General features: G+C 34.7%; 4 protein-coding genes and 1 non-coding gene across 6 annotated transcripts; 3 read left to right on the top strand and 2 right to left on the bottom strand.

The window, feature by feature from the left end:
• Nucleotides 1-2197: 2197 nt before the first annotated feature.
• Nucleotides 2198-2269, bottom strand: TRNAH-GUG. The gene has a single exon. It is a non-coding gene; the product is annotated as a tRNA-His (tRNA).
• A 972-nt stretch (nt 2270-3241) lies between these two features.
• LOC18033696 (UDP-glucuronic acid decarboxylase 6) lies at nt 3242-8511 on the top strand. Of its 2 annotated transcripts, XM_024179458.1 has the most exons (14): nt 3242-3446; nt 3661-3748; nt 3866-3976; nt 5011-5097; nt 5304-5391; nt 5954-6045; nt 6739-6803; nt 6886-6974; nt 7202-7279; nt 7366-7459; nt 7538-7604; nt 7679-7742; nt 7863-7903; nt 8006-8511. In XM_024179458.1, the coding sequence occupies exons 3-14, from the start codon at nt 3896-3898 to the stop codon at nt 8189-8191; spliced, it is 1032 nt and encodes a 343-aa protein (XP_024035226.1). In that variant the 5' UTR covers nt 3242-3446; nt 3661-3748; nt 3866-3895; the 3' UTR covers nt 8192-8511. The 2 variants fall into 2 exon arrangements, with proteins under 2 accessions (XP_024035226.1, XP_006424786.1); XM_006424723.2 differs by lacking the exon at nt 3661-3748.
• Nucleotides 8512-8800: 289 nt separating this feature from the next.
• LOC18033695 (UPF0481 protein At3g47200) lies at nt 8801-10388 on the bottom strand. Its single transcript, XM_006424721.2, has one exon. The coding sequence runs from the start codon at nt 10168-10170 to the stop codon at nt 8827-8829; it is 1344 nt and encodes a 447-aa protein (XP_006424784.1). The 5' UTR covers nt 10171-10388; the 3' UTR covers nt 8801-8826.
• Nucleotides 10389-14057: 3669 nt separating this feature from the next.
• On the top strand, nt 14058-14632 carry LOC18035293 (histone H4). Its single transcript, XM_006424720.2, has one exon. The coding sequence runs from the start codon at nt 14159-14161 to the stop codon at nt 14468-14470; it is 312 nt and encodes a 103-aa protein (XP_006424783.1). The 5' UTR covers nt 14058-14158; the 3' UTR covers nt 14471-14632.
• Nucleotides 14633-17826: 3194 nt separating this feature from the next.
• On the top strand, nt 17827-22267 carry LOC18034715 (ACT domain-containing protein ACR9). The gene is made up of 6 exons (XM_006424719.2): nt 17827-18362; nt 18920-19135; nt 19238-19343; nt 20133-20484; nt 21081-21365; nt 21631-22267. Exons 1-6 carry the CDS (start codon nt 18209-18211, stop codon nt 21775-21777), a joined length of 1260 nt encoding a protein of 419 aa, XP_006424782.1. The 5' UTR covers nt 17827-18208; the 3' UTR covers nt 21778-22267.
• Nucleotides 22268-22726: the final 459 nt, after the last annotated feature.

The raw sequence follows: 22726 nt of genomic DNA, 5'->3' as shown, positions 1-22726 counted from the left end.
TGTTTTGTCTTAATATCCGTACGTATTTCATAAAATTTTGGATATGTGCACTTGAGAGTGATTTTGAAATAAATATCATTATCTGAGCTTTTAGAGGAGGGAGGCAGGGAGCTAACTCAATAATTGATCTTGACAGGAAAGCATGAAATGGGAAATTCCATTCAAATTCTTGAGATCAAATTACGTGAAGCCGGTGAAGAAATTTCAATATCTAGAGATACCATTAAGAGGGATGGAAATGGCAGAGTAACCAGTGCGACTTCATTTCCTATGCAAACATTTGATGGTTTGCCCAGAGTACTAGAAGAGCTCACTTGCCTCACCATTAAAAAAGTTAAATCCTATCAAATTCTTTGTAATTCAATGAGTGTTCCTGAGTCCAACGAAGAATGTTCCTTGAAGAATTTTCGAACCATCCCCACAATCAGCCAAAATTTACCTTTCTTTTTCTTCTTATTTTGCATGAAACTCCTCAATTGTCCCATGCCCAAAACAGATGGATCGAACAAGTCATGCGAAGAACACGTGCTCTCTTTCAAAGAAGCTTGGACCAGCTGGGTCTGTAAAGTTAAAAGCAAGAGGTTAATGCCAGCATTCAAATGCTCATTCTCATTGGGCCTAGCTGTGCTATTTGGGTTGCTTTTTAGCAAGCCCAACGGAATTTGGTCAGGACTCTCCGTCGCCATCAGTTTTGCCACGGCAAGAGAGGCAACTTTCAAAAGTTGCTAATGTTAAAGCACAAGGCAGTGTTAGGAACCGTCTATGGAGTGCTTGGTTGCTTTCTCTTTGAAAAATTATTGCCCATAAGGTTCCTTTTTCTTTTTCCTTGGTTCATTTTTACCAGTTTCCTTCGGCACGGCCTCATGTATGGCCAAGGTGGAGGAATTTCTGCTGTCATTGGGGCTGTGTTGATACTAGGAAGAAAATGCTTGGGCCCTCCTGAAGAATTTGCTATAGCAAGAATTGTTGAAACCTTCATTGGTTTAACTTGTACAATCATTGGAGAACTTCTGTTTCAATCCACAAGGGCTTCAACTCTAGCTAAATCTCAACTCTCAAAGAGTCTTGGGACATTGCATGATTGCATTAGCTCGATGACTCTTCGAGCGAGCCAAGCCAGCTTGCTACATAAGCAAAAGAGACTAAAAATGCATGTCAATGAGCTAGGGACACTCATTGGTGAAGCTGATGTGGAACCCAACTTCGGTTTTTTGCCTTTTCATAGTGCCTGCTATAGTAAGCTCTTGGTCTCCTTAGTAAAGATGGTACATCTCTTGCATTTTTGTTCTTATTCGATTGGCTTCCTCGAACAAGAGTCACAGAAAATTGATAAGGCTTCTTGGAAGGAGGATGTACAAAAGCTAGATGGCGACGTTAAGCTTGTGAAGGAAATGGCTTGCTCCTCAATAAAATGTTTTAATGATGACATCACTACGATCAAGTCGCTAGCAATTTTGGAAAAGGAGCTTGAAAGGAAAAAAATTAACGTATTTCGTGATATTGAATGTGGAAATTCAGCAATGGGACTTTGGTCAAATGGGAAAAGTTTTATACTTACAATGTTGAGTGCAATGGTTCTAACCTCCATAAGAGCATTATGAATGTTAGTTTCAGTTCTCCCTCAATTATCAACTAATTGGGTGGAGATAGTCACTCTCTTACGAAATGTGATTGGAGTAGGCACCACTCGAATATTAGAAAGGGTTTAAAGTATTTGGGCAAGTACTTCAGTGAGTTAATGTATGACGGTGGTCCCAGTTGTTTAGTACGATTGTAAATATTGTAATTGTAATATCTGATGTAATATCAGTAACAATATGTGTATAACATAATTAAAAAAAAATATGAAAATTCAACAAGCGTCCCAAATGAAATTCTTGATTCAGATGAAAATAGGGAGAAAATTATAATAAACACATACCTTCAACATTTACAAGAACTTGTTGATAAAATCAAAAAAGTTGATGAGGAGGAATTCAAGAATCAGATTGTTTTAAGTTTAAGTGCATTGGGTTGTTGCATGCAAAGTTTGATTATAGAAACCATACAAATTTAAGAGGGGATCAAGGAACTTTTTAAGTGAGAAAATCCTTCAAACGATATAAATTTGAGTGAAATCATAATTAAAATGTAAGCTTTGTACAACTAATTTTTAGCATCTAAAAACTAATAAAATGCTAAAAATTAATAATTTATATGTGGCTGCTGGGATTCGAGCCCAGGTCTCCACGGCCACAACGTGGAATTCTTACCACTAAACTACAGCCACTTTTTGAGATAGTTTTAGATTTTTATCTATATATTTGTAATAAATATTCTGAAGAACTACGAAAAGTATCCGAATCGTGATCGGTGATCCTATGATGCTTCTACCAAACAGTCACCAACCTCTTGCAAAAATGCGTGGCAGCTGTTGGCGGTGGCCTCAATTTTAAGCAACCGATTATTAACCAGCACTACAATATATACGCAACTTTGGTTTCTTAGATGGAAAATTATTATCTTCGGTTTTGACTTATGACTATATCACGTGTTATGCATGAAAATTATGTCACATAAACTGTGGAAAGACTTCTTAATAAAGTAAAGGCGGCAGAAAATGATTAGTTCGATTTGATGTAATTTTTTTTTTAATTTTTATAATTAATTTGAACCGAACCATCGGTTAAGCTTAGTCTTTTAGTGGGCAATGATTTTTTTGTCCACTCCTACTTTTTAATGCTTAGTACTAATAAATTCATTTTGGTGAGCCCGTATGATAATGAAAATAATTAAAAGCTCTTGCATCCATCTTTAAATTGATTTGCAGAAACAAAAAAACCATAAGTTTAACCGGGAAGATTTTCATTTTTACATTAAAAAGTAGATTTAACTCTTTTTTCTACTCACTTATTCTAGTGTCGAAACGGATGTAAGAAAATTTAAAAGAAAATTGTCATATAAATATTTAGAAGTAAGTAATCTAAATTTTCTAAGTATGGAAAATGAGTCTTGGTAAGCGGAGGTCTTTATAAGCGTTTAATAGAGAAATATTTTCTTCAAATATTTAAAGCGTTTAATAGACCAAATTAGCAAAAGCATAATTTGCATTTGTGTTTACGTCCGGATTATAAAATAGTAATTAACTAATTTAATTCATTGATACAAATTCGAGTGGCAAATTGGTGACATCACACACCGGCTTTTGGCACACGTGGCACCAGACTACATGCCACAAAGAGTTCGGGAAGACAACTTACGTAGCAGGAACACGAAGCATCCAATTCTGTCTTTATGGAAAGACAAAAGAACCAAAGTTCAATTTGTTTTTTTAATTAGCCTTCTTCAATTTTACGCACTAATAATTTTCTGATTAAACTCTTAACGTTCCTGAATTATCGGTTCACTAATCACATTACTTCCTCGGACTCCCCAAAACACTCACTCCCAACACCGCGGCAAAATAGGTAACACTAACAGTAGAGTTTTTATGTGTTTTTGTTTTTTCGAAATAATTTTTATTTAACGTTTCGTATGGTATATATAATCTGTTTTTATTATGGTTATCGAGCAGCTATCATGAAAGTCCATAACTTTTCGTAATATTGAAGGCTCCAAGTTTGTTAATTTATCTATTGGTTTTTCTTTTTTCTTTTTAAATTTGCCATTTGGTGAAAGAAGTTTCGATTTTTAAGGACAGTTTTTGATTCTATAAATAAGGAGTCTCTGATCTTGAGCTTTTGTGGATCAAAACAGCGACTGAGTTCAGGTCTTTTTTCCTCAGAAACGAACGTTCTCTCATTTGTGCTTTCTTATGTTAAATTTGGATCCTGTTTATGAATCTGTGAGGAAAAATTGATGTGGGTGTGTTTGAAAATATTGATAGGTATTGAATTTGATAATTGAGATCTGAACAATGGCTAATGATGGAGAGAATCAAACAACTACTAAGCCGCCACCATTGCCATCTCCATTGAGATTCTCCAAATTCTTTCAGGTAAAGATTGCATCTTCTTTTATAATTTCGGAGCAACATTAATATGATCATTATTATATAATTTTGTTGTTCTTTTATATTTGATATTGATGTGTATGCTACTGGATATTAGCCACTGTTTGTGGGTTCCCCTTGATTACATTTTCTCTTTTATTGGAATGATTTTGCTGATCACTGACAAATTATTTTTGGGATATCTATTAAGACATTGAAAGTATTAAATTATTAATACAAAGAACTTCATTGTTAATGGCATCTGATCGGTTTGGTGATTGATGCTTTTATGGTGTAAGAATATATGATTTTGGAGTAACCACAGTGGAGCAGCGGTCAGGTGTTGTGGTCCAGTTCTATGGTTGAACCTAATGTGTTTCACAAAGTTGAGGAAATTTAATTTGTTGAGGTGGAAGTAAGCATTAGCAGTTATTGCTTGATGGATTCAGCATTACTCTGATTTATGGTGCACAGTATTACATAAGGCCAATAAACCCAGTTAAGGTTCTGTAATTATTCTATCATGCACTTGAAAGAGATGGAAGCTGAGAACTTGTTTGGGGCACTTCTATGGAAAATTGTTCTTAAGTTGTTCTTAAATTAACCAATGTTATGTTTAAATGCTGGTAGTTGGTATATAAATAAATTAATAGAAGTGTAGAACTTCTTTCCAATAAGGGTTGAGAAGACAAATCCTGTTATTATTTCCAGCAACATCTAGATATCATCTTACAGAAGTAATGAGTTGGAATGTCGGATGGATCTGTGATCGGAAGATATGCAGTCCATCTTATTATGATCTAGCTCCTTGAAATTTTAGCTGGATTCTGGCTCCCTTGTTTTATTGTTTTGATTGCTATGAGTTTGTGTGCTTACTCAGAGACGTATTGTTGCATGTTTGGAATAAAAACTTGCTTGTAAAATAAATTTTTTTTTCTAGAATCAACTGTTGAATGATTATCTTCATGTCTTCTTGGTTGTCATTTTAGTTGTGTTTTTATCAATGTTCTCTTGAATAATATTTTTTGTGGCGATGGCAGTCAAATATGAGAATTTTGGTGACTGGAGGAGCTGGATTCATTGGTTCTCACCTTGTTGACAAATTGATGGAAAATGAGAAAAACGAGGTTAGCATGTTTTCTATTACGTCTCTTTTTTTCTTTTTATAAATTAAATAATTAAAAGCAATTGGATGCTTCTGTTTATGACTGGCACTGTACAAATAGGCAAGGGACTGTATACATTGTCTCATCAACAAAGACTTGGCTGCTGCCTTCACGACTAACAGGGTAATAAAATACTAGTATGTTGACAATTTGTGTTTCTCACTCAGGTGATTGTCGCTGATAACTACTTCACTGGCTCGAAGGACAATCTTAAGAAATGGATTGGTCACCCAAGATTTGAGCTCATTCGTCATGGTATGTTCTTAATTTTTAGTCTGTTATGCTAATTCATGGTTTTTAGTTATATACAGTCTTTAGTTGTAGCATGAACTAGCTCTGATGTCATTTTTTTCCTTGTTATGGTTTTTAGTTATATACAGTCTTTAGTTGTAGCATGAACTAGCTCTGATGTCATCTTTTCCCTTGTTATGGTACTCCATGGAGGTAACAATTTAAGTCAGTCTTGAAATACAATCTGGCTAGCACCCTCTGCTCTCTTTGGTCAAGTAAGGATAAATAACATAAAGTGTTGCAATTTAATAAACCCATTTGGCTACTGTACATATAGCATTTAATCAAACACTTCATGACGTAATCATTCACATATAGCTAGGTCGATATGTCAGATTGCGTGATTAATGGATAAAGAAATAAAATATATTGCAATGTCATCTGTTTGAATGTTGAGGCAGATGCCTGCCCATTCTAGGAAAAGTGAGATAGATTGTTTCAATTTTCAGATGATTATATGTCCTTTATTATTATGTTAATTATTCAGATAGCTTGAATGTATCTTTTGTTTTTTGTTACTTCATAGATGTGACAGAGCCATTGTTGATCGAGGTTGATCAGATTTACCACCTTGCATGCCCTGCTTCTCCGATTTTCTACAAGTATAATCCTGTAAAGGTGTGTACATTGATTTTCTTATTTACTGTGTGAACGATCTGTTAACATGCTTGCCACTTGTTGTAGTCCTTGTCAGTCAACAAATTGCTTTCATATGTTTATCTGTTTGTATGCCTCTAAGGTGATCAGTGAACTCGTTAAATCATTTCTTGCACCACTCCGTCTTTTCTGCCTTTCAATACTGTCAGGATGAGGCCTGCCCAGGAAATCACCTCCCCCCACCTTCAATTGCCCATCTAGGTTTAGGAGGATTCAATTCCAGACCTTCTTTACAAAGGAAACTGACATAATCAATGGAATGGTCTACGCCTTCACCTCCATCTTTTCATTCCAAAAGGCCTTGGCCATTTACTGGTTCATTTCACAATTGCCGTAGCATAACACCCAAAATCTCATTATAGTCTGAACAAGAAATGGTAACTAAGTTCTTCATCAAAAAATCCTAATATCAGCCGTTTAATGATCAAAGTGTGAAATTATCTACCTTGTGGATATGACATTTATTCTGGAAAATACAAAATGACCATTAAACTGATGTATGACCATTATTTGGCAACATTTAGTTCATCAATTAAGGAATAAAAAATAGCTGCAGCCAGACTATTTTCGATGCATTTTTTTTTTTGATATTTGTAATTCACATAGTGAATCTCGAGACAGTTTCTCACTGGTATGCTTATGGTGTTTCCACAGACAATTAAGACAAATGTGATTGGCACCCTAAACATGCTAGGACTTGCTAAGCGAGTTGGAGCGAGGTTCTAATCGCCATTTGTGTATATATATACATAGATATTACTGCCTTCAGTTGGTTTAATTGATTATCATATGGTCCAACAGGATTTTACTCACATCAACTTCAGAGGTTTATGGTGATCCTCTTATTCACCCTCAACCTGAGACCTATTGGGGTAATGTCAATCCAATTGGTAAGTTCTCCCAATTGAAAATGTGTCTTCTACATTTTGGTTGATCAAATATGATAAATACTTGTATTCATATGTAAGATCCATAAAGAAATTGTTTTTGAAACATCAACACCTTTCCTCTGCTTTAGTACTTGGTTAATGGTTTATTAAAGTGTAGTCTATATAATTAAAGATTTAAGCAACCTCTTGACAAGATCAGTACTAACACGTCTTCTTTTGTAAAATAGGGGTTCGTAGCTGCTATGATGAGGGAAAGCGTGTGGCTGAGACTTTGATGTTTGATTATCATAGACAGCATGGGATACGTAATTGCTTTCTTTCTCTACTCTGAACAAAGTTTTCTATGTCAATAATTCTATTATATTGATAATTTCTTTTATCTTTGTGGTAGAAATCCGCATTGCTAGAATCTTTAACACTTATGGACCACGCATGAATATTGATGATGGGCGTGTGGTCAGCAATTTCATTGCTCAGGCACTACGGTAAGTGATTGTGCTAATCCGTGGATGACACACCAATCTTGTCTTAGATTAGCTGAAACTTCTTTTTGCACTTTACAGAGGTGAACCTTTGACTGTCCAAAAGCCTGGAACACAAACTCGCAGTTTCTGTTATGTCTCTGATATGGTATGAATATTTAAAAATCTCATTTTCATGCATTGAAATGTTTGAGCACAAATAAGCTGCTTCCAATATTTTAGGTGGATGGCCTTATTCGCCTCATGGAAGGAGAGAACACTGGCCCAGTCAACATTGGAAACCCAGGTTATCTTGCATACTATGATAAGCATTGAAAACATTTTGGTGCTTGGATTAAGTTATGCCTTCACAATATAAACATTATTGGTCAAACACTGACTTAGGTCTGTTCTTCTATGGTTGCAGGTGAATTTACAATGCTTGAGCTTGCTGAGACAGTGAAGGAGGTTAGTTCCATTGTTGTCATTGCTTTGCTTTGATTATATCTTGTTTCTCTGGAATTCCTATCAGTTTACCTATTTTCTTTTATTTACTTGTTTACTTTGTAGCTTATCAATCCTGGGATTGAGATAAAGATGGTTGAGAACACTCCTGATGATCCACGACAAAGAAAACCTGACATCTCAAAAGCAAAGGAATTGCTTGGATGGGAGCCGAAAGTCAAGTTGCGGGATGGACTTCCTCTTATGGAAGAGGATTTCCGATCAAGGCTTGGAGTTCCCAAAAGGAATTAATAAAAACAGCAAGAATTATATCGATACAGGGTGAACACTTGAGTCTTGGATTCTTTCCACCTAATGTGGGAGTGCTTTAGAATTAGAAACACAAGTCCTGTGTTTGGGTTGGTGCTTGCCCTTGCCTCTTTTCATTTTCACCGAGCATGCCATGCAAATAAACACTGAGAAGAATGTTGCTTTTAATGTTATGGATTTACTTCAATTTTTGGCTTTCACAACCATTATATAGTTAACATATGTTTTTTCAGTACTGCAATGCCCCTATTTGTCCCAAATTTTGTTCTTAGTAAATCAATAAAATCTATATACATTCTTTATGTTTCCATCTGGAATTATTCAGTTTTGCTATAGGAGTTGCTATCATTGTGCTCTACCATTGCTTTCTGATTTCTAATACTACTCAGATTACAAGAGCGACAATGCTGTAAGTTTTTCCTATATTTTGAGGTTCTGGTGGCGGATTTATGTTTTATGAGAAAGAGTCACATTCCATGAGATCACTCTCCTTGCTTTTGTAATTTTCCTTTTAATAAATCTCACAAATAATAGACTTTTCTTAATAGTTTTATTAAGCTTAATTATTAGTACAAGAAAGAAATTGCAGGCAGGCAGAACCAAGGTCGTCAAAGTTGTTAATTTTGAGGACGAACAGCAGAGTAAATGGTGAAGAAGGTTTGTGCCACAGTGAGAAACAATAAAATCACTGCACCGCATTGCAGGCGAGCGCGGTAACTATACTTGAAGGCTGCCCACTGGACGCGCCAACTATAGCAATAATAATCGTGCACATCTTTGAACAAAGATGACAAATAGCACCTATCCACATCAAACGCCACGTCCTTCTCCAGATTATAGATGAAACGCTCAACTTCTGCAGGTTTGCCCAGATAATTCGTTATAATGTTTCGATCGCAGAGATGTTCAACATCTGTAGATGTGTTCACCAGAGAACCTAACAAACTAGCATAGACACTGAAGTGCTTGGAGCAGCTCGAGTGGCACTGTTCATATGCCACGCTATTAACCAGAAAACAGGTCATGAAATCATCAATCGTGATGCTGGGCATTTCAAACGCACCGTTCCTGAATTTTACGGCCAAGAAGCTATCTGCGGGCGCTGCATTGAAATTGATTCCCGCGTAGAGAAGCTTGGATATGGGAAGGATTGTATGAGTTACCGGAATGACATCCCTCCTTGGCTCTGCCAGATCGGATGGAATAAAGCTTGAGCGGACCAGGTCAAGTAAATGTACGCCTTCGTGATATTTGTAGTTTGCAATATCATCATAAGGCCTCAGCATAGTGTTGTTGAAGAATCCCAAAGCAAGAGTAGCCAAAGTGTGCCCAGATTCCTCTCCAGGAAGTTTTGATAAATCAAACAAGCATTCAAGAACGGAGTATGGTATTTGATTCTCAAGTCGAAGGAAGTCTTTGTAAAAGGATGATAAGATCCATGTCACGGAGATCAAAGGATCATTGGCCTCAACTGCTACCAATCCCGCTACTAATCGAAACAATTCAATGAGAAAAATGCCATCAAGAACCAACAACTCGACAAATTCATCGGTGTCAAGATGAATAGTTTCTGAATAACATTCTCTTGCCTTCATTTCCAGTGGTTCTACAGCTTTCAAAAAGTCTTCCAATCCCAAACCTTTAGCATTTTTTAATCTATTGAGTAGGTTGCCGAGATATCTCCATTTGTGCTCTTGAATCATTTTAACATGATCTTCACCATGATGATATGGGCCAATAGAGACGATATGAGGTTCATAGGACTTACCATGGACTTCAACAAAGCTCTGCGGGACTCTGAAAATGCAGCAAGATTTCTTACCCGCCGACTTGCTTAACAATCTTGGTGGCTCCTGGATTTTCTTGTGCATCGATTCCAAACGTTCCTTGTTTACTTCCCAAATTCTTATGACATGACTGGTGGCTTCTGCTTCTACGGGAGTGCGACCCATTTCTGCCATAAATTACGTATTTGGAGAAATTTTTGCCCAGAGTGATGTCAAAGTGAAAGCATCGATAAATTTGGGGGAGAATAATCAAAGTCTCATGTCAAGTTGTCAACTCTCACTACCCTTCATTTAACAAAATATCTTGAAAATTGGAAGTTGGAACAAAAGAAGTCAATGCCCATGAACTTGAGAATGGTCCACCCCATTAATAACAAAGGTCCATCGAACATGCGTAGCCCATTTTGAGGTTTTGTTAACAGAACTCTGCTTTATGAGGGCACTTTTTGGGCTCTTGGCCAATCAAAGATTGTGCAAAATAATGGTATTTCATCTCTCACTTTATCTCATCACCCCCACTTTTTAATTAATCATATTTCATTTTAAGATTATTCTTGCAGGCTATGATGAGCACTGAAAAGTGAAAATTTTGGGAAAATTTACAAAATTAATCTTAAAATTTTTTCTTTTTTTGAATTTAACCCCTCAAAATTTTCCATATCATAAGTAGCCAACAAAAAAAAAAAACTTGCCCCAAATTACCCTCCACATTTCCACACCCTAAACTATCTCCATCCACACTCAAAACTTTGCTCTTGAACAGGGAATGGCAACGGTGAACTAAAATCTAACTAAATCCACTATAATCTATATGGATCGGAAACAAATCCAAAAAATTGAAAAGAGTTCAAACCCTAGGTAACCAAACTTCAACATTTTTTAATGATTTGCGTGAATTTGATTGGGATTCTAAATGATTATAGGTTATTGGACTGATATAATAAAACAAAATTTAGCTAAAATAATGAGTTATAACTATTTCATATTAGGTGTTTGACGAAATTCCTCTTACATAATTGATGTTTAGTTTTTGTATAATGAAGGTGTGATGGGGGGTTTGTTGAGTTGTGTGCATTGTTTTACGTATACCAAGTGCAATGGAGAGTAAATTTGGTGATCGATGAAAGAATGAAAGGCTCGACCATTGCATGTATCACACGCAGGCGCTCGATAGGAGCCCTGTCGCACATAATCAGCTTTGTGTTTATGTGAGATAGACACTTGTCCGACTTCCTGTCTCACAAAATTAACTTATCTCGTTAAATATGTGTTTCATTTTTACTTTGAATTTCTAGCATTTTCATTTTTTTTTATTTTCTACTCAAACAAGGCACTTTAACAAATTACATTGTTTTATGAATGAAAAATAACAATATTTACAACAAAATCATATCAATTTTGAATCTAAACACTAATCTTTACATAAAATGTTCATATTGTGCAAGAACATACACTAACTTCAAGAAACTTCTCAATTCTCAATTGATAATTATGTCTTCAGTTATATCATGCTTGTTTGATATGATCTGGTAATTTGTCGAGAGTAATAAGGCTTGGTGATTTGTTGAGAGTGTTGAAAGTGTGAGTAGATTGCAAGAATGACATTTGTTTAAAGTGATGAGGACTATTTGCTCCAAAAAATTAGTAATTTGATTAGTTATGATAGGAAAGAGTTTGGGGGCTAAATTAAAAAAATTAAAAAATTTTATGATTATTTTTGTAAATTTCTCAAAATTTTAAAGCTTGGATTATGTGGAGATCACGTATTCAGGTGATAGCCGACTAGTAGTAGTTGGATGGGCTTTAGAAGGTTAGGCTTGTTTTAATTTGGATCCAACCAATTGCCTTTTCCCTTGCTATAAAGCTGCAAATAAAATAAAGGGAAATTATTAGCCATATATCCTTAAATGACACCCGTATCAAACGTGCTACAATACTGTTCAAGTGTATCACTCGTATACCTTAAATTGACAAAACACTTCTGCTGTCCATCAATCCGTTAACTTTTGTTTGCAAGTGCTGACATCATAAGGGTAATCTAGTCTTTTTTTTAAAAAAACGTCATCTCATTTACCTAGTAAAAACTGACATGTCATATGATATATATTAATAAACATGACATGTCATCTCATTTATTAGATAATCGTTAATAATTACTTTAAAAAAGTTACTTTACAACTGAATCTACTCCTCCAAAATTTTACCTAAATTTTTGAAGATCTACTCTTCCAAGCTCCAATTGGAATTTTGTATGGTATAATATATATATAATTATAAATGATATGTTGTTAATAATTTTTATGGTGTAATATGAATATTTGTTTATGGATAATTGTTAATAATATGTATCATTAATAATTCATATTTTTTGAATAAAAAATGTATTGTTAATAACAAAAAAAATTGTGTATTAAAATTTTATGTTAATTTTTTGAGTAAATTTATATTTTTATCTTATTTTGAGTTTCAACGGCGAAATAGTCAATTTACCACAATTCTGTTAACTTTCTAACGGAAGTTAACTGATTGGTGGACGGCATAAGTGTTTTGTCAACTTAGGATATACGAGTGATACACTTAAAAAATATTATAGCACGTTTGATACGAGTGTCATTTAATGATATATAGCTGATAATTTCTCTAAAATGAATACAAAATTGGTTTGAAGTAAATTTAGAAAGCCTTTGTTGTGTCGACGAAAGATACTATGTGGTTTCGCGAGGATGAAGGTATAAAAGAGCTTTTGTTTTTTGGAATACTGATTATACATCAGATTACTGTATTGCACAAATATTTACAACTGTTATTATAACAGACATTACACTGATATTTACAATCAAATATATATAACTGAGATTTTCATTATTACATTAAATATATGAAGTACATGTCCAGACAAGTAAACCTCATAGTATACTCCACTACTATTATAGCAGATATTACACTGATATTTACAATCAAATACATAACTGAGATTTTCATTGTTACATTAAATCTATGAAATAGATGCCCAGACAAATAAACCTTCACAGTCTACTCCACTCACATTTCGTAAGAGAGAAAGACTTGCTAGTAAATTTCACACAATCATACATAATGTTTAATTGAGAGAGTTTTAAGTTCATGAGAACTCGAACTCATACCCTTACAATCCTCCTTAACTGTGAGGGTAGGGGTTTATCGCTGGGCCAAAGGCTTATTGGCACAAAAGAGTTATAATTGCTTATCATTAAAATGGCAATTTTTTTTTTCTTTTATAAGCCAGCTCTAAAGAGAGGAAATTTTGTCAAAAGATTAAATTGGGTAATATATATATACACACTAGCTGATAAATGATAATAGTATTAGACGCCATAATACTTAGCATATTTTATAAATTAAAATGGCATTTTTTCTAACGATCAAAATTATGAATTATCAAAGTTACCTTAACTACTTATCAAAAAAAAAAATTACCTTAAACTATTTAATCTCTTCAAATTAGCGTGAATGGTGAGAAATTTTTTTTTTTTTAGGAATAAGGTGGATGGTGAGATTTAAAATAACTAATTCGTGATGATATTGGTGATATTTAAATTAAAACTTTAAATTTAATATTGGCTTCCGCACGCCTCCAATCTTTCACGAAATTTTCGTTTCATACATTTTCAAAATTTCCAACTGAAAAATTGGAAAACTTTCAACATTTGCCTCTCTTTGAAACCCGCCAAATAAAATGTCACAAGCATATCTCAACCGTCGATGAACGTATCTACGGCTCATATCTCCTAGCCGTAGAGGAAATCAAGCGAACGACCATCATTCCACAAGCGTAATAGACTTCGAACTATGAAATCCAAGAAAGCACAACGCGCGCGCTTTCACGCGGATCCATCCTTGCAGCCGTCGATAAGACAAGATCTATCGGCCATTATTTAATCCCGCTTTGATCCACCAAAAAACACAAATCTTCCCGCACTACTAATTTTCACGCGGATTGTACCTCTCCACCGTTGATCAAAAACTTAAATCTAACGGTCGAAATCAACCCAAATATCCTATATAAATACTCCCAAATCCGCTCCGTTCTCTCACCAAAGCAACTAATCAAGGCACATTCAAATTTCTCTATCCAAATTCTCTTTCGAGGAACAGCGGAAAGTCTTTTAAGTTCCTCGCTAAAATGTCTGGGCGCGGTAAGGGAGGCAAGGGATTGGGAAAGGGAGGCGCCAAGCGTCACCGTAAGGTGCTTCGCGATAACATTCAGGGTATCACAAAGCCGGCTATCCGGCGTTTGGCTCGTAGAGGTGGAGTCAAGCGTATCAGCGGCTTGATCTACGAGGAGACACGTGGCGTCCTGAAGATATTCTTGGAGAACGTCATCCGTGACGCCGTGACCTACACTGAGCACGCCAGGAGAAAGACCGTGACCGCGATGGACGTCGTTTACGCTCTCAAGAGGCAGGGCAGGACTCTTTATGGATTTGGGGGTTAATTGTCTTAGGGTTCTGGAATTAAATGTTAATAGATCTTGACTCTAGATCTTGATCTGGTAGATGGGGCTCTTAGTAGTTTGTTATTAGGTTGCTGCTTTGTAATTCTATCAAGTTAAATCTTATCTTTATATTTGAGGCAATATAGAACTGTTTTCTTTGAAGGATTGTTCCGTGGTTCTGGATTTTATTTATTAAACTATTTGATGTGCTGTTTGGATACATAGAAAGTTGTAGGCCAATGACAATGATTATACTTGGAATTCATCAATATTTTATCCCTATAACTGTTAATAACCGCTACTCAAATTAATTGGTCATTTAGTTGTATTTTGATTGATTGCGGACCATACGTTTGCTGTAACCTAGAGCTGCATTTTCTTAATACAGTTTTAGCTAGAGAAGTTAGTGTGATTTTTGCAATTACTGTAAAACAGTTTTAAGTTGTTTGGCTTTAAATAGCATGGTTAATTTTAGTTAAAGAGTGTCGAGGTAAGTAAATAGCGTGGTTAATTTTAATTAGAGTGTCGAGGTAAGTTCGGTGATTAATATGGGTCTCCAATTTGTAAGTAAATTGGCAGTATTTGCAACCTCTCGCATTTGTAGAGCTCTATATCTGTGGTTCTGGATTGGATAATGATCAGAAGCAGGCATCATTAAGATTCCATTTGCCGCTAACACTGTTTAACTTAATCAATGGTTTGTGAGTATTATGAGACGATGATGAATCAGCTCTGGTGTCAATTGTAGAATCGGTGAACTCCTTATGTTTTGATGAAATGATCCTGATTTCTGATTCATGCGAGTTGATGTAAGTTATTTTTCCAATTGGTTAGATGGTGGTGGCTAAGAGCCCGTTTCTTCGGGGATCATGACTCCTTACTCGGGCCGGCTGAGTTCCCTGTTTTCTATAAGCCCATTTACTAGGGTTTGGACAAGTAACTCCAAGCCCATAATTTAGAGTAGATTGAGATACCGTTTTGGTATTACGAGACGACTAGATCGAGATGCACGAGATTAAGCAGAGGTGTTATAATTTTTAAATTACAGTAGTTGTGGTAAAAGGAATTATAATTATAGAATAATAATTTATAATACATGGTAATTATGATTTTTAAATATTTTTTTAAAAATAATAAAAATATTATTGATATTTTATTATAATAAAAGATCAACTTTCAAATCACAACCAGTAATATTGAAATTTACAGCTACTTATTCATAATAATAAGGGCTAATCGAAGACATTCAATTAAGTAACAACTAGGGATGGCAAAAATCCCCACAGGAATGGGTACCCTTAGGGATTTACCCCATTCGGGGAGGGTATGAGGATAATTCATACCCAATTTCTTATTCGGAGAGGGGATGTAGAAATTTTTTTATCCAATTTCTTATTCGGGGAGGGGACGGGGATGAGGTGGAATCCCCATCCCCTACCCATTTCCCCATTTTAATTTTTAATTTTATTTTAATTTTTTAAAATTACTAGTAAATAAATAATAAAATTTAAATAATAAAATTATAAATATTGGTAAAAATAAAAAATATCAAAATATTTATATTATTAAACTTTTAGGCCTAATTAACTAATTAAAGTCCTAAATTTTTATTTAAGACATTAAAAAGACCGAGTAGATTCTATTAGCCAAACATTTTTTTAAATTTTAATATTCTTTAAATATTTTAAACTTAAATCTATTTTTTTATTTATTTTTAGATGTTATAATTGCCCACAGCGAATCACAATTTTAATATCTAATCTAATCTAATTTAATATTTACTTTTGATTTGCTCCGATTTAACTATTGTGTTGTAAAAGGAATAGTCCACATTTATAAAGTGCCCATGCCACCACTGAAAAAGTTAATTTTGAATCTAAATTTGATTTTTTTTTTCAATTTTGTATTAAACTATTAATTTGTTCATGATAGTTTGTAAAAGAAGTTTGTATTCCTTGCATGTTGCGTTACTTACTAATTTAATATATGTGATTTTTGTAATAGATATTAATATAAGATATATTTCGAACTTTACTTTTATTTGAATTTTTTATTTTAATATGATTAACTCAAAATTAAAAAAAAATGTATTAGTTATTCGGGGATCGGGGACCCTTGGGGATCCCCTGTTATTATTCGGAGGAGTAATGATATAGCCACAAACTCTTGTACAAACTTATTTTGTACAAACTGACGTGGCATGATAAGATTGGTTGAATTAAATATCACTTGGCCCACATGATTTGTTTTTATTAGTTTATATTTTCATTCAACCAATAAATTAATGCCACGTCAGTTTGTACAAAATAAGTTTGTACAAGAGTTTGTGGCTGTATCATTACTCTATTCGGAGAGGGAATGAGGATTCTCTCAAGTAATTCTGACAGGGACGGAGAGGAGACGGTGACATACACAAAATATCAAGGATGGGTACGGGGAGATCGGTCCCCTCCCCTCCCCTCTCCATTGCCATCCCTAGTAACAACTTCCTTTTTCTTTTATTTATTTATTATTTAATTATTATTATTATTGGCTGAAAATGACTCCAGATTTCTCTTCTCGTGAAAATTAAAAAACAAGAAACATTGGGCTATCTCCTTTCTGCCCCTGTGAAACAAATCTCTTCTCCAGTTAAATAGTTAAAAAAGTACCAGCTGAACAGAGGCTCTTGGCCCAAACCTTATCGAATGCACGTGCTCGCTTTGGGATCACTTACCTTAACCTCGTTTTATTAGTTAGTAATATTGTTAAAACTTGATTACAAACTTCTAGTAGTACTTGTTATGTAAAAGGATGAAGGAAATATAGCTAAATTTCAGTTATTTTTTTATTGGTTAGTTACATGGGTCTACGGTCATCGGTTAAAAAGAGAGTGATGATAAAACATTCTATTATATTTTAAATAATATGATATAACTGTTTATTAAGTAAGTAATTAATATTTTTTCACAATATTTTAGTAAATTAAGACATTATCCTGTTATTGAAATAATAAATACCATGTCGTTTATCATCAAAATTTAAAATAAAATTTTAAAATGTGCAGCACTAATTTTAGGAGAAACTTTAGATGCAACTGTGGTACCGTGTCACAGTTGCATTCACTCGTTAAGTTTTAATAAATTTCATCAATTTAAATACATCTAACAACTAAATATAATTAAAATATGGTGCCACAGTTACACCGTAGTCTAATTCCTAATCTTAAGGGAAAAAAAAAAAAAAAACTAATTAGAAGAAGAAGAAAGTGCTTCTCGACAAAAGGGGTCACGTATTGTTATTACCGACCCGTGATGATAGTAAAAATAGCGTTGTTGAAAAAGAACAACCAACTGAAAACAGTATCATGGTGACACCTGTATGAACCCCACATCTTGGAGTCGGCAATGCAATAGGATGCGAAATCTAATTAATCAGCTACCATAATGCGGCCACGTGTTAATCACACACGCTTCTCGATTGCGGACGACGACCCCCCAACGACGCCAAAGCAAGAAACAGCTGCTCCGCCTCCCATTTTAATACTCACTTCCCCTGGTCTAGAAAAATAGATAAATAATAATAATAATACTGAAAACTCTCTTCCTCATTCTCACTTCAAAGGCAGAGAAACGCTCAATAGAATCCCCGGTCTAATTTCCGTCAACGGACGGTAGCGCGTTGCATTTAGCTCGTGATTAGTGTACCGGTGCTTGCCGGTTTTCTTTTTTCCTTTATTTTTTTTGTCTTGTTCCAAGTATGGGAGTGCCGAATGACGATGTCGTTTTAATCCAGAAGGGTAAACGACCGGGAGAGCCGCACGTCATTACAGTTAATTGTCCGGATAAAACCGGTCTTGGATGCGATATTTGTAGAATAATTCTTGATTTTGGGCTCTATATTACCAAAGGAGGTAATTTTTCTTTCGATGTTATTGTTGCCGCTGCCGTTAGTTTTACATTCTTTGTTTATGTTTTGACTTACTTAATTGAATTGTGTTTTTATTGTCTCGAAATGGTGGAAATACATTCATCTGGCTTCTTGGTTTGTTTTAGCGTATTGTTCAACATTTAAATATATTCAACTTTTGTAGTTTATTTGATTGATAAAAATTTTTATTTTAGCGCAATTAAATATCTCATCACATGTGAATGTGGAGCTTTGAATTGTATACTTATATGGAATTTTGTAGCAATTGCAAAATCTGGTTTGAAAGAGTAAGAAATTTCATAGGTTCCATAAATTACTTGTTTGATCACTGATCGAATTGGTTGGTTCAATAATGACTCAAAAATATATTATGAGGTTTTTAATTATTAATTGGTTGATGTTGTCGATTTTCCGGATTTTGTATTTGATTATCAGGAAGCTCTGTTAACTGAAGATAGTGGGTTCTTTTTTATTAAATTTTTTGCGGACGCTGGCTTGCTAATAATTTTTTTTTTGGGAATATTTTGGTTTTGGTTCTAGATATTTCAACTGACGGGATATGGTGCTACATAGTACTCTGGGTGGTTCCTCATTCTTCTTCGATTATAAGATGGACAAATTTGAAGAACCGCCTTATGTTGGAATGCCCATCATGTTCAGTGTCATTTTATTTCAACCAGCTGTCTACACGTCCCACATGTTCTCCAGTTTATTTGTTGAAGTTGTTTTGCCTTGACCGGAAAGGGCTATTGCATGGTAATAGAAATAGATGAACTCATACTCTCATAATAAGTTTATGTTGTACAATACACTAGCCTTTTGGTGGTTCTAATGGGTTAATGAATCTTTTCCTTGTAGATGTTACTCAAGTTCTCTGTGAGCTCGAGCTTTCAATTCAAAGGGTGAAAGTGACGACCACACCAGATGGAAGAGTCCTGGACCTGTTCTTCATAACAGATAACAGGTGAGTCTATTTCAAGAATTTGTTTTGATATTTTATGTCCAATTTGTGGGACCTTGAATAAGAGTTTGTTTGATTATATCTGATGAATTATTCATCTTCTTTTTAATTTTGTTTCTATATACTTTGGCTTCTTGTCAGACGTGAAAATGCTGTTCACACGTTACTTGATTTGGACAACCTAAAATGGTCCAGTCTGCCTAAGTTGAACTAAATGTCATGTAGTTTGTTATTTCACTTGTTGTTTATATAAACCTGTTACCAACATGCCTTATTTTGATCTGGTGGAAGTTTTTCTGGTTTATTCTTTTTGTAGGTTTTTGTTTATTGTCTCCAAAAGAGCTAATGAGTCTTTGCTTATCAAATTGATATATCTTTTTTTTGGAACCTATAGTAAAGATGATGCGTCAATATGTAGGTGCTAGGTGTTCAAAAGTTACTGATTAGAGATAGTGAATATTCCAATTGGTTATAAACAGATCTATTATCTATTTGCTTCTCTTTCTTCAAACTCATTTAATTGAGAAGTTGATGCTTTTTTCAAGTTTCTCCCTGAGCTTTTTGTGCACCAATGAAAATAACATGGTTCAAATATTATAATAGAAGAAATGTTAGTTGTGTTCGGAAAGAGGACCAGAAGTGGCTGATCCTGTTCAGCCAGGGTCCTCCATTTCATAGACAAATGTTATTTGGTTGTAATGTGATTTTTTCTTTTTAATATGAACTAATTAAGAAGTTGAGATGTAATTGTGCTCGTTTTTTCATTTATCTTATTCCATAAATTTGTTTCAGGGAACTTCTACACACAAAAAAACGACAAGATGAGACGTGTGAACAATTACATGCTGTGTTGGGTGAGTCATGCATTAATTGTGAGCTTCAGTTGGCGGGTCCTGAGTGTGACTGTCATCAAGGTGTCAGTTCTTTGTCTCCTGTGGTGGCTGAAGAATTATTTAGGTTCGAGCTTTCGGATAAAGAAACCCGACTGCAAGCCCTAAGCCCAGATATGACAAAATTGAAGAAAGCAAATGTCGTGGTAGACAATTCGTTAAGCCCTGCTCATACATTGCTGCAAATACATTGCGTTGATCACAAGGGACTTCTTTATGACATAATGAGAACTTTGAAAGATTGCAATATGAAGGTATGGATTTCCATATTCCTTAATTAGATGTCCATATCTTGTCTCGATTAATAATGAACTTTTAATTTAGACCCTATTGTGGGATATCTTAATCTATTACATTACTATGTCGCTCTATATAGGATGCTAGGGTGGAAATTGACAGTTGTAAGTGGCAAATCAGAATTTAAATTGTTACTCTTCGACCTGAACTGTTAACAACAAATTATAAGGTTTTGTACCTTGACTCCTAAAACGTCTCAAATCAGAATTAGGTGATCAAGGCCAGAAGATATTATGTTAGCTATCAACATGTCCTGTTGCTGTGTAGATTTATCTAACTGCAGACTTAACTTCCGTTCTAACTTCACTTGTTTCTGTGAGCCAGTGGAGGTGACACTTTCTCCTGCTGCTAGATTTATAATTGGTTTCCAGGAAAAATCTGGGATAATTTTATAGTTTTAAATGTTGAATGGTTCCTTTTCAGTTTCTACAAAAAATACCAGTTTTTGATAATTTTCTTCCACAACACCTTGCAGATGTGCATCTTTTGCACTGACAAAATATTATGTTTCTGTTTCTGATATAAACCTATTTTTTCCCCCTTCCTTTTTCAGATATCTTATGGTCGATTCTCACCAAATTCCCAAGGTTATCGTGATTTGGACCTTTTTATTCAGCAGAAGGATGGGAAGAAGATTGTGGATCCTGAGAAGCAAAGTGCAATTTGTTCCCGTTTAAAGATGGAGATGCTTCATCCGTTGCGTGTCATCATTGCAAACCGAGGGCCTGATACTGAACTTTTGGTTGCTAATCCTGTTGAGTTATGTGGAAAGGGAAGACCGCGAGTTTTCTATGATGTAACGCTTGCTCTAAAAGTGCTTGGGATCTGTGTGTTCTCGGTAAGAATCATTACCTCGGAGGTGATTCAAAGACCCATCAGCATGTTGTGCTTCCATGAAACTTGTTATGATATCATTGCTACCACTGCTTTCCATGTATTCATTGGTGGATAATGCTAACCAAAGTTAATCATATAAAATGGTAAATCGCAGTTACATGCAAGTCTTAAAAGTGCAGATGGGCTTCTTGAATCATTTTCCATTCTTTTTTCAAGAATTCAAGATGCAAAGTACTCTTTTAACATTTTCCTTTCTTGGCTTTCAGGCTGCAATTGGAAGGTATTCAACTTCAGAACGTGAATGGGAGATTTACAGATTTCTTTTGGATGAGAACTGTAAATTTCAATTATCAATTATGGTAGCAAGGGAACAGATTGTAGACAGAGTTAGAAGAGCATTGATGGGCTGGTGAGTTGATTTTTATTCTTTCTATCCGGCCAAATTTCTTTTGGGCTGGTGACCATAGTACTTCCGACCTGATGCTTTTTATCTTCCCCTGCATTTTTAGCTCTAATGACCTGTGACTAGTTTGTATGTTGTAATGATTTGCCATTTCGGCTACATTTATAAGCTTGGCTGCTTGTATCACTTTTAAGATATACATCTTCAGCCCAATTTTTTTTCCGAGTAGTTATTGCCTTAATGGCATTGTAGAGCAAGCTGTAAGATTGATGAATCTCCATTTGTATTCTGATGTAAATCATGTAACTCGTACTGGTCTCTTTATTTTCTCTAGTTGGGTAGTGTTCGGGTTGCGAGGAAATTAGTTCCATGATCCTGCTGGAAATCCTAATGGTTATTGTAGATTGGTGTCACTTGTTCATTGCTAGAAGAGAATATGCTGAAAGTGCATTTAGGGTTTATCAAACGAAGGTATAGATTTTGAACCCAAAGGATTTTCTTGAATGAAAAATGGCATTTTAAATTTGAAATCTGAATATCACTTCATCCAAATTTTCAGTCTTTGCTTACGTTTTACATCATCTTAAAATTATTTCTGAACGTGTAAAGCCCAAAATATGGATGTTGAAAACATACCATTGATCACTACGAACGCCATTTAATTATGTCATATTTGATTTAAATAAAAATTGTATATTCAATTAAAGGATTGGCTCCCTTAAAAGATTAACTTAAAGGGTTGCTTAAATTTTCTGTTTGTCGATTTAAAAGTTAAGAATTTAATTCATTATTTTGAGTTGAGAGAGACTTTAATTAATATGTTTAAGTAATACCAATGATAAGAAAGCAGGTTATGCTCGATATGATTAAACTGTCTTTTATAAAATGTAATCTTCTAGATTACTATACATAAAAGTTAGGCTGTGATTGTCAGTGTAGGTTGAAAAAATTAGACGGAA

This window comes from Citrus clementina, unplaced genomic scaffold (assembly GCF_000493195.1).
Source record: "Citrus clementina cultivar Clemenules unplaced genomic scaffold, Citrus_clementina_v1.0 scaffold_8, whole genome shotgun sequence".
Classification (NCBI taxonomy): Eukaryota; Viridiplantae; Streptophyta; class Magnoliopsida; order Sapindales; family Rutaceae; genus Citrus; species Citrus x clementina.
This window is presented reverse-complemented; position numbering and strand designations above follow the sequence as displayed.

Bases quoted from the DNA above. Each gene is read 5' to 3' on its own strand.
- LOC18033696 (XM_006424723.2), top strand. From the start codon at position 3,896: ATGGCTAATGATGGAGAGAATCAAACAACTACTAAGCCGCCACCATTG. The intron at 6,804-6,885 runs GTTCTAATCGCC...ATGGTCCAACAG, and splicing joins GCTAAGCGAGTTGGAGCGAG to GATTTTACTCACATCAACTT. The intron at 7,904-8,005 runs GTTAGTTCCATT...TTTACTTTGTAG, and splicing joins TTGCTGAGACAGTGAAGGAG to CTTATCAATCCTGGGATTGA.
- LOC18034715 (XM_006424719.2), top strand. From the start codon at position 18,209: ATGGGAGTGCCGAATGACGATGTCGTTTTAATCCAGAAGGGTAAACGA. The intron at 20,485-21,080 runs GTATGGATTTCC...TTCCTTTTTCAG, and splicing joins TGAAAGATTGCAATATGAAG to ATATCTTATGGTCGATTCTC. The intron at 21,366-21,630 runs GTAAGAATCATT...CTTGGCTTTCAG, and splicing joins TTGGGATCTGTGTGTTCTCG to GCTGCAATTGGAAGGTATTC.
- LOC18035293 (XM_006424720.2), top strand. From the start codon at position 14,159: ATGTCTGGGCGCGGTAAGGGAGGCAAGGGATTGGGAAAGGGAGGCGCC.
- LOC18033695 (XM_006424721.2), bottom strand. From the start codon at position 10,170: ATGGCAGAAATGGGTCGCACTCCCGTAGAAGCAGAAGCCACCAGTCAT.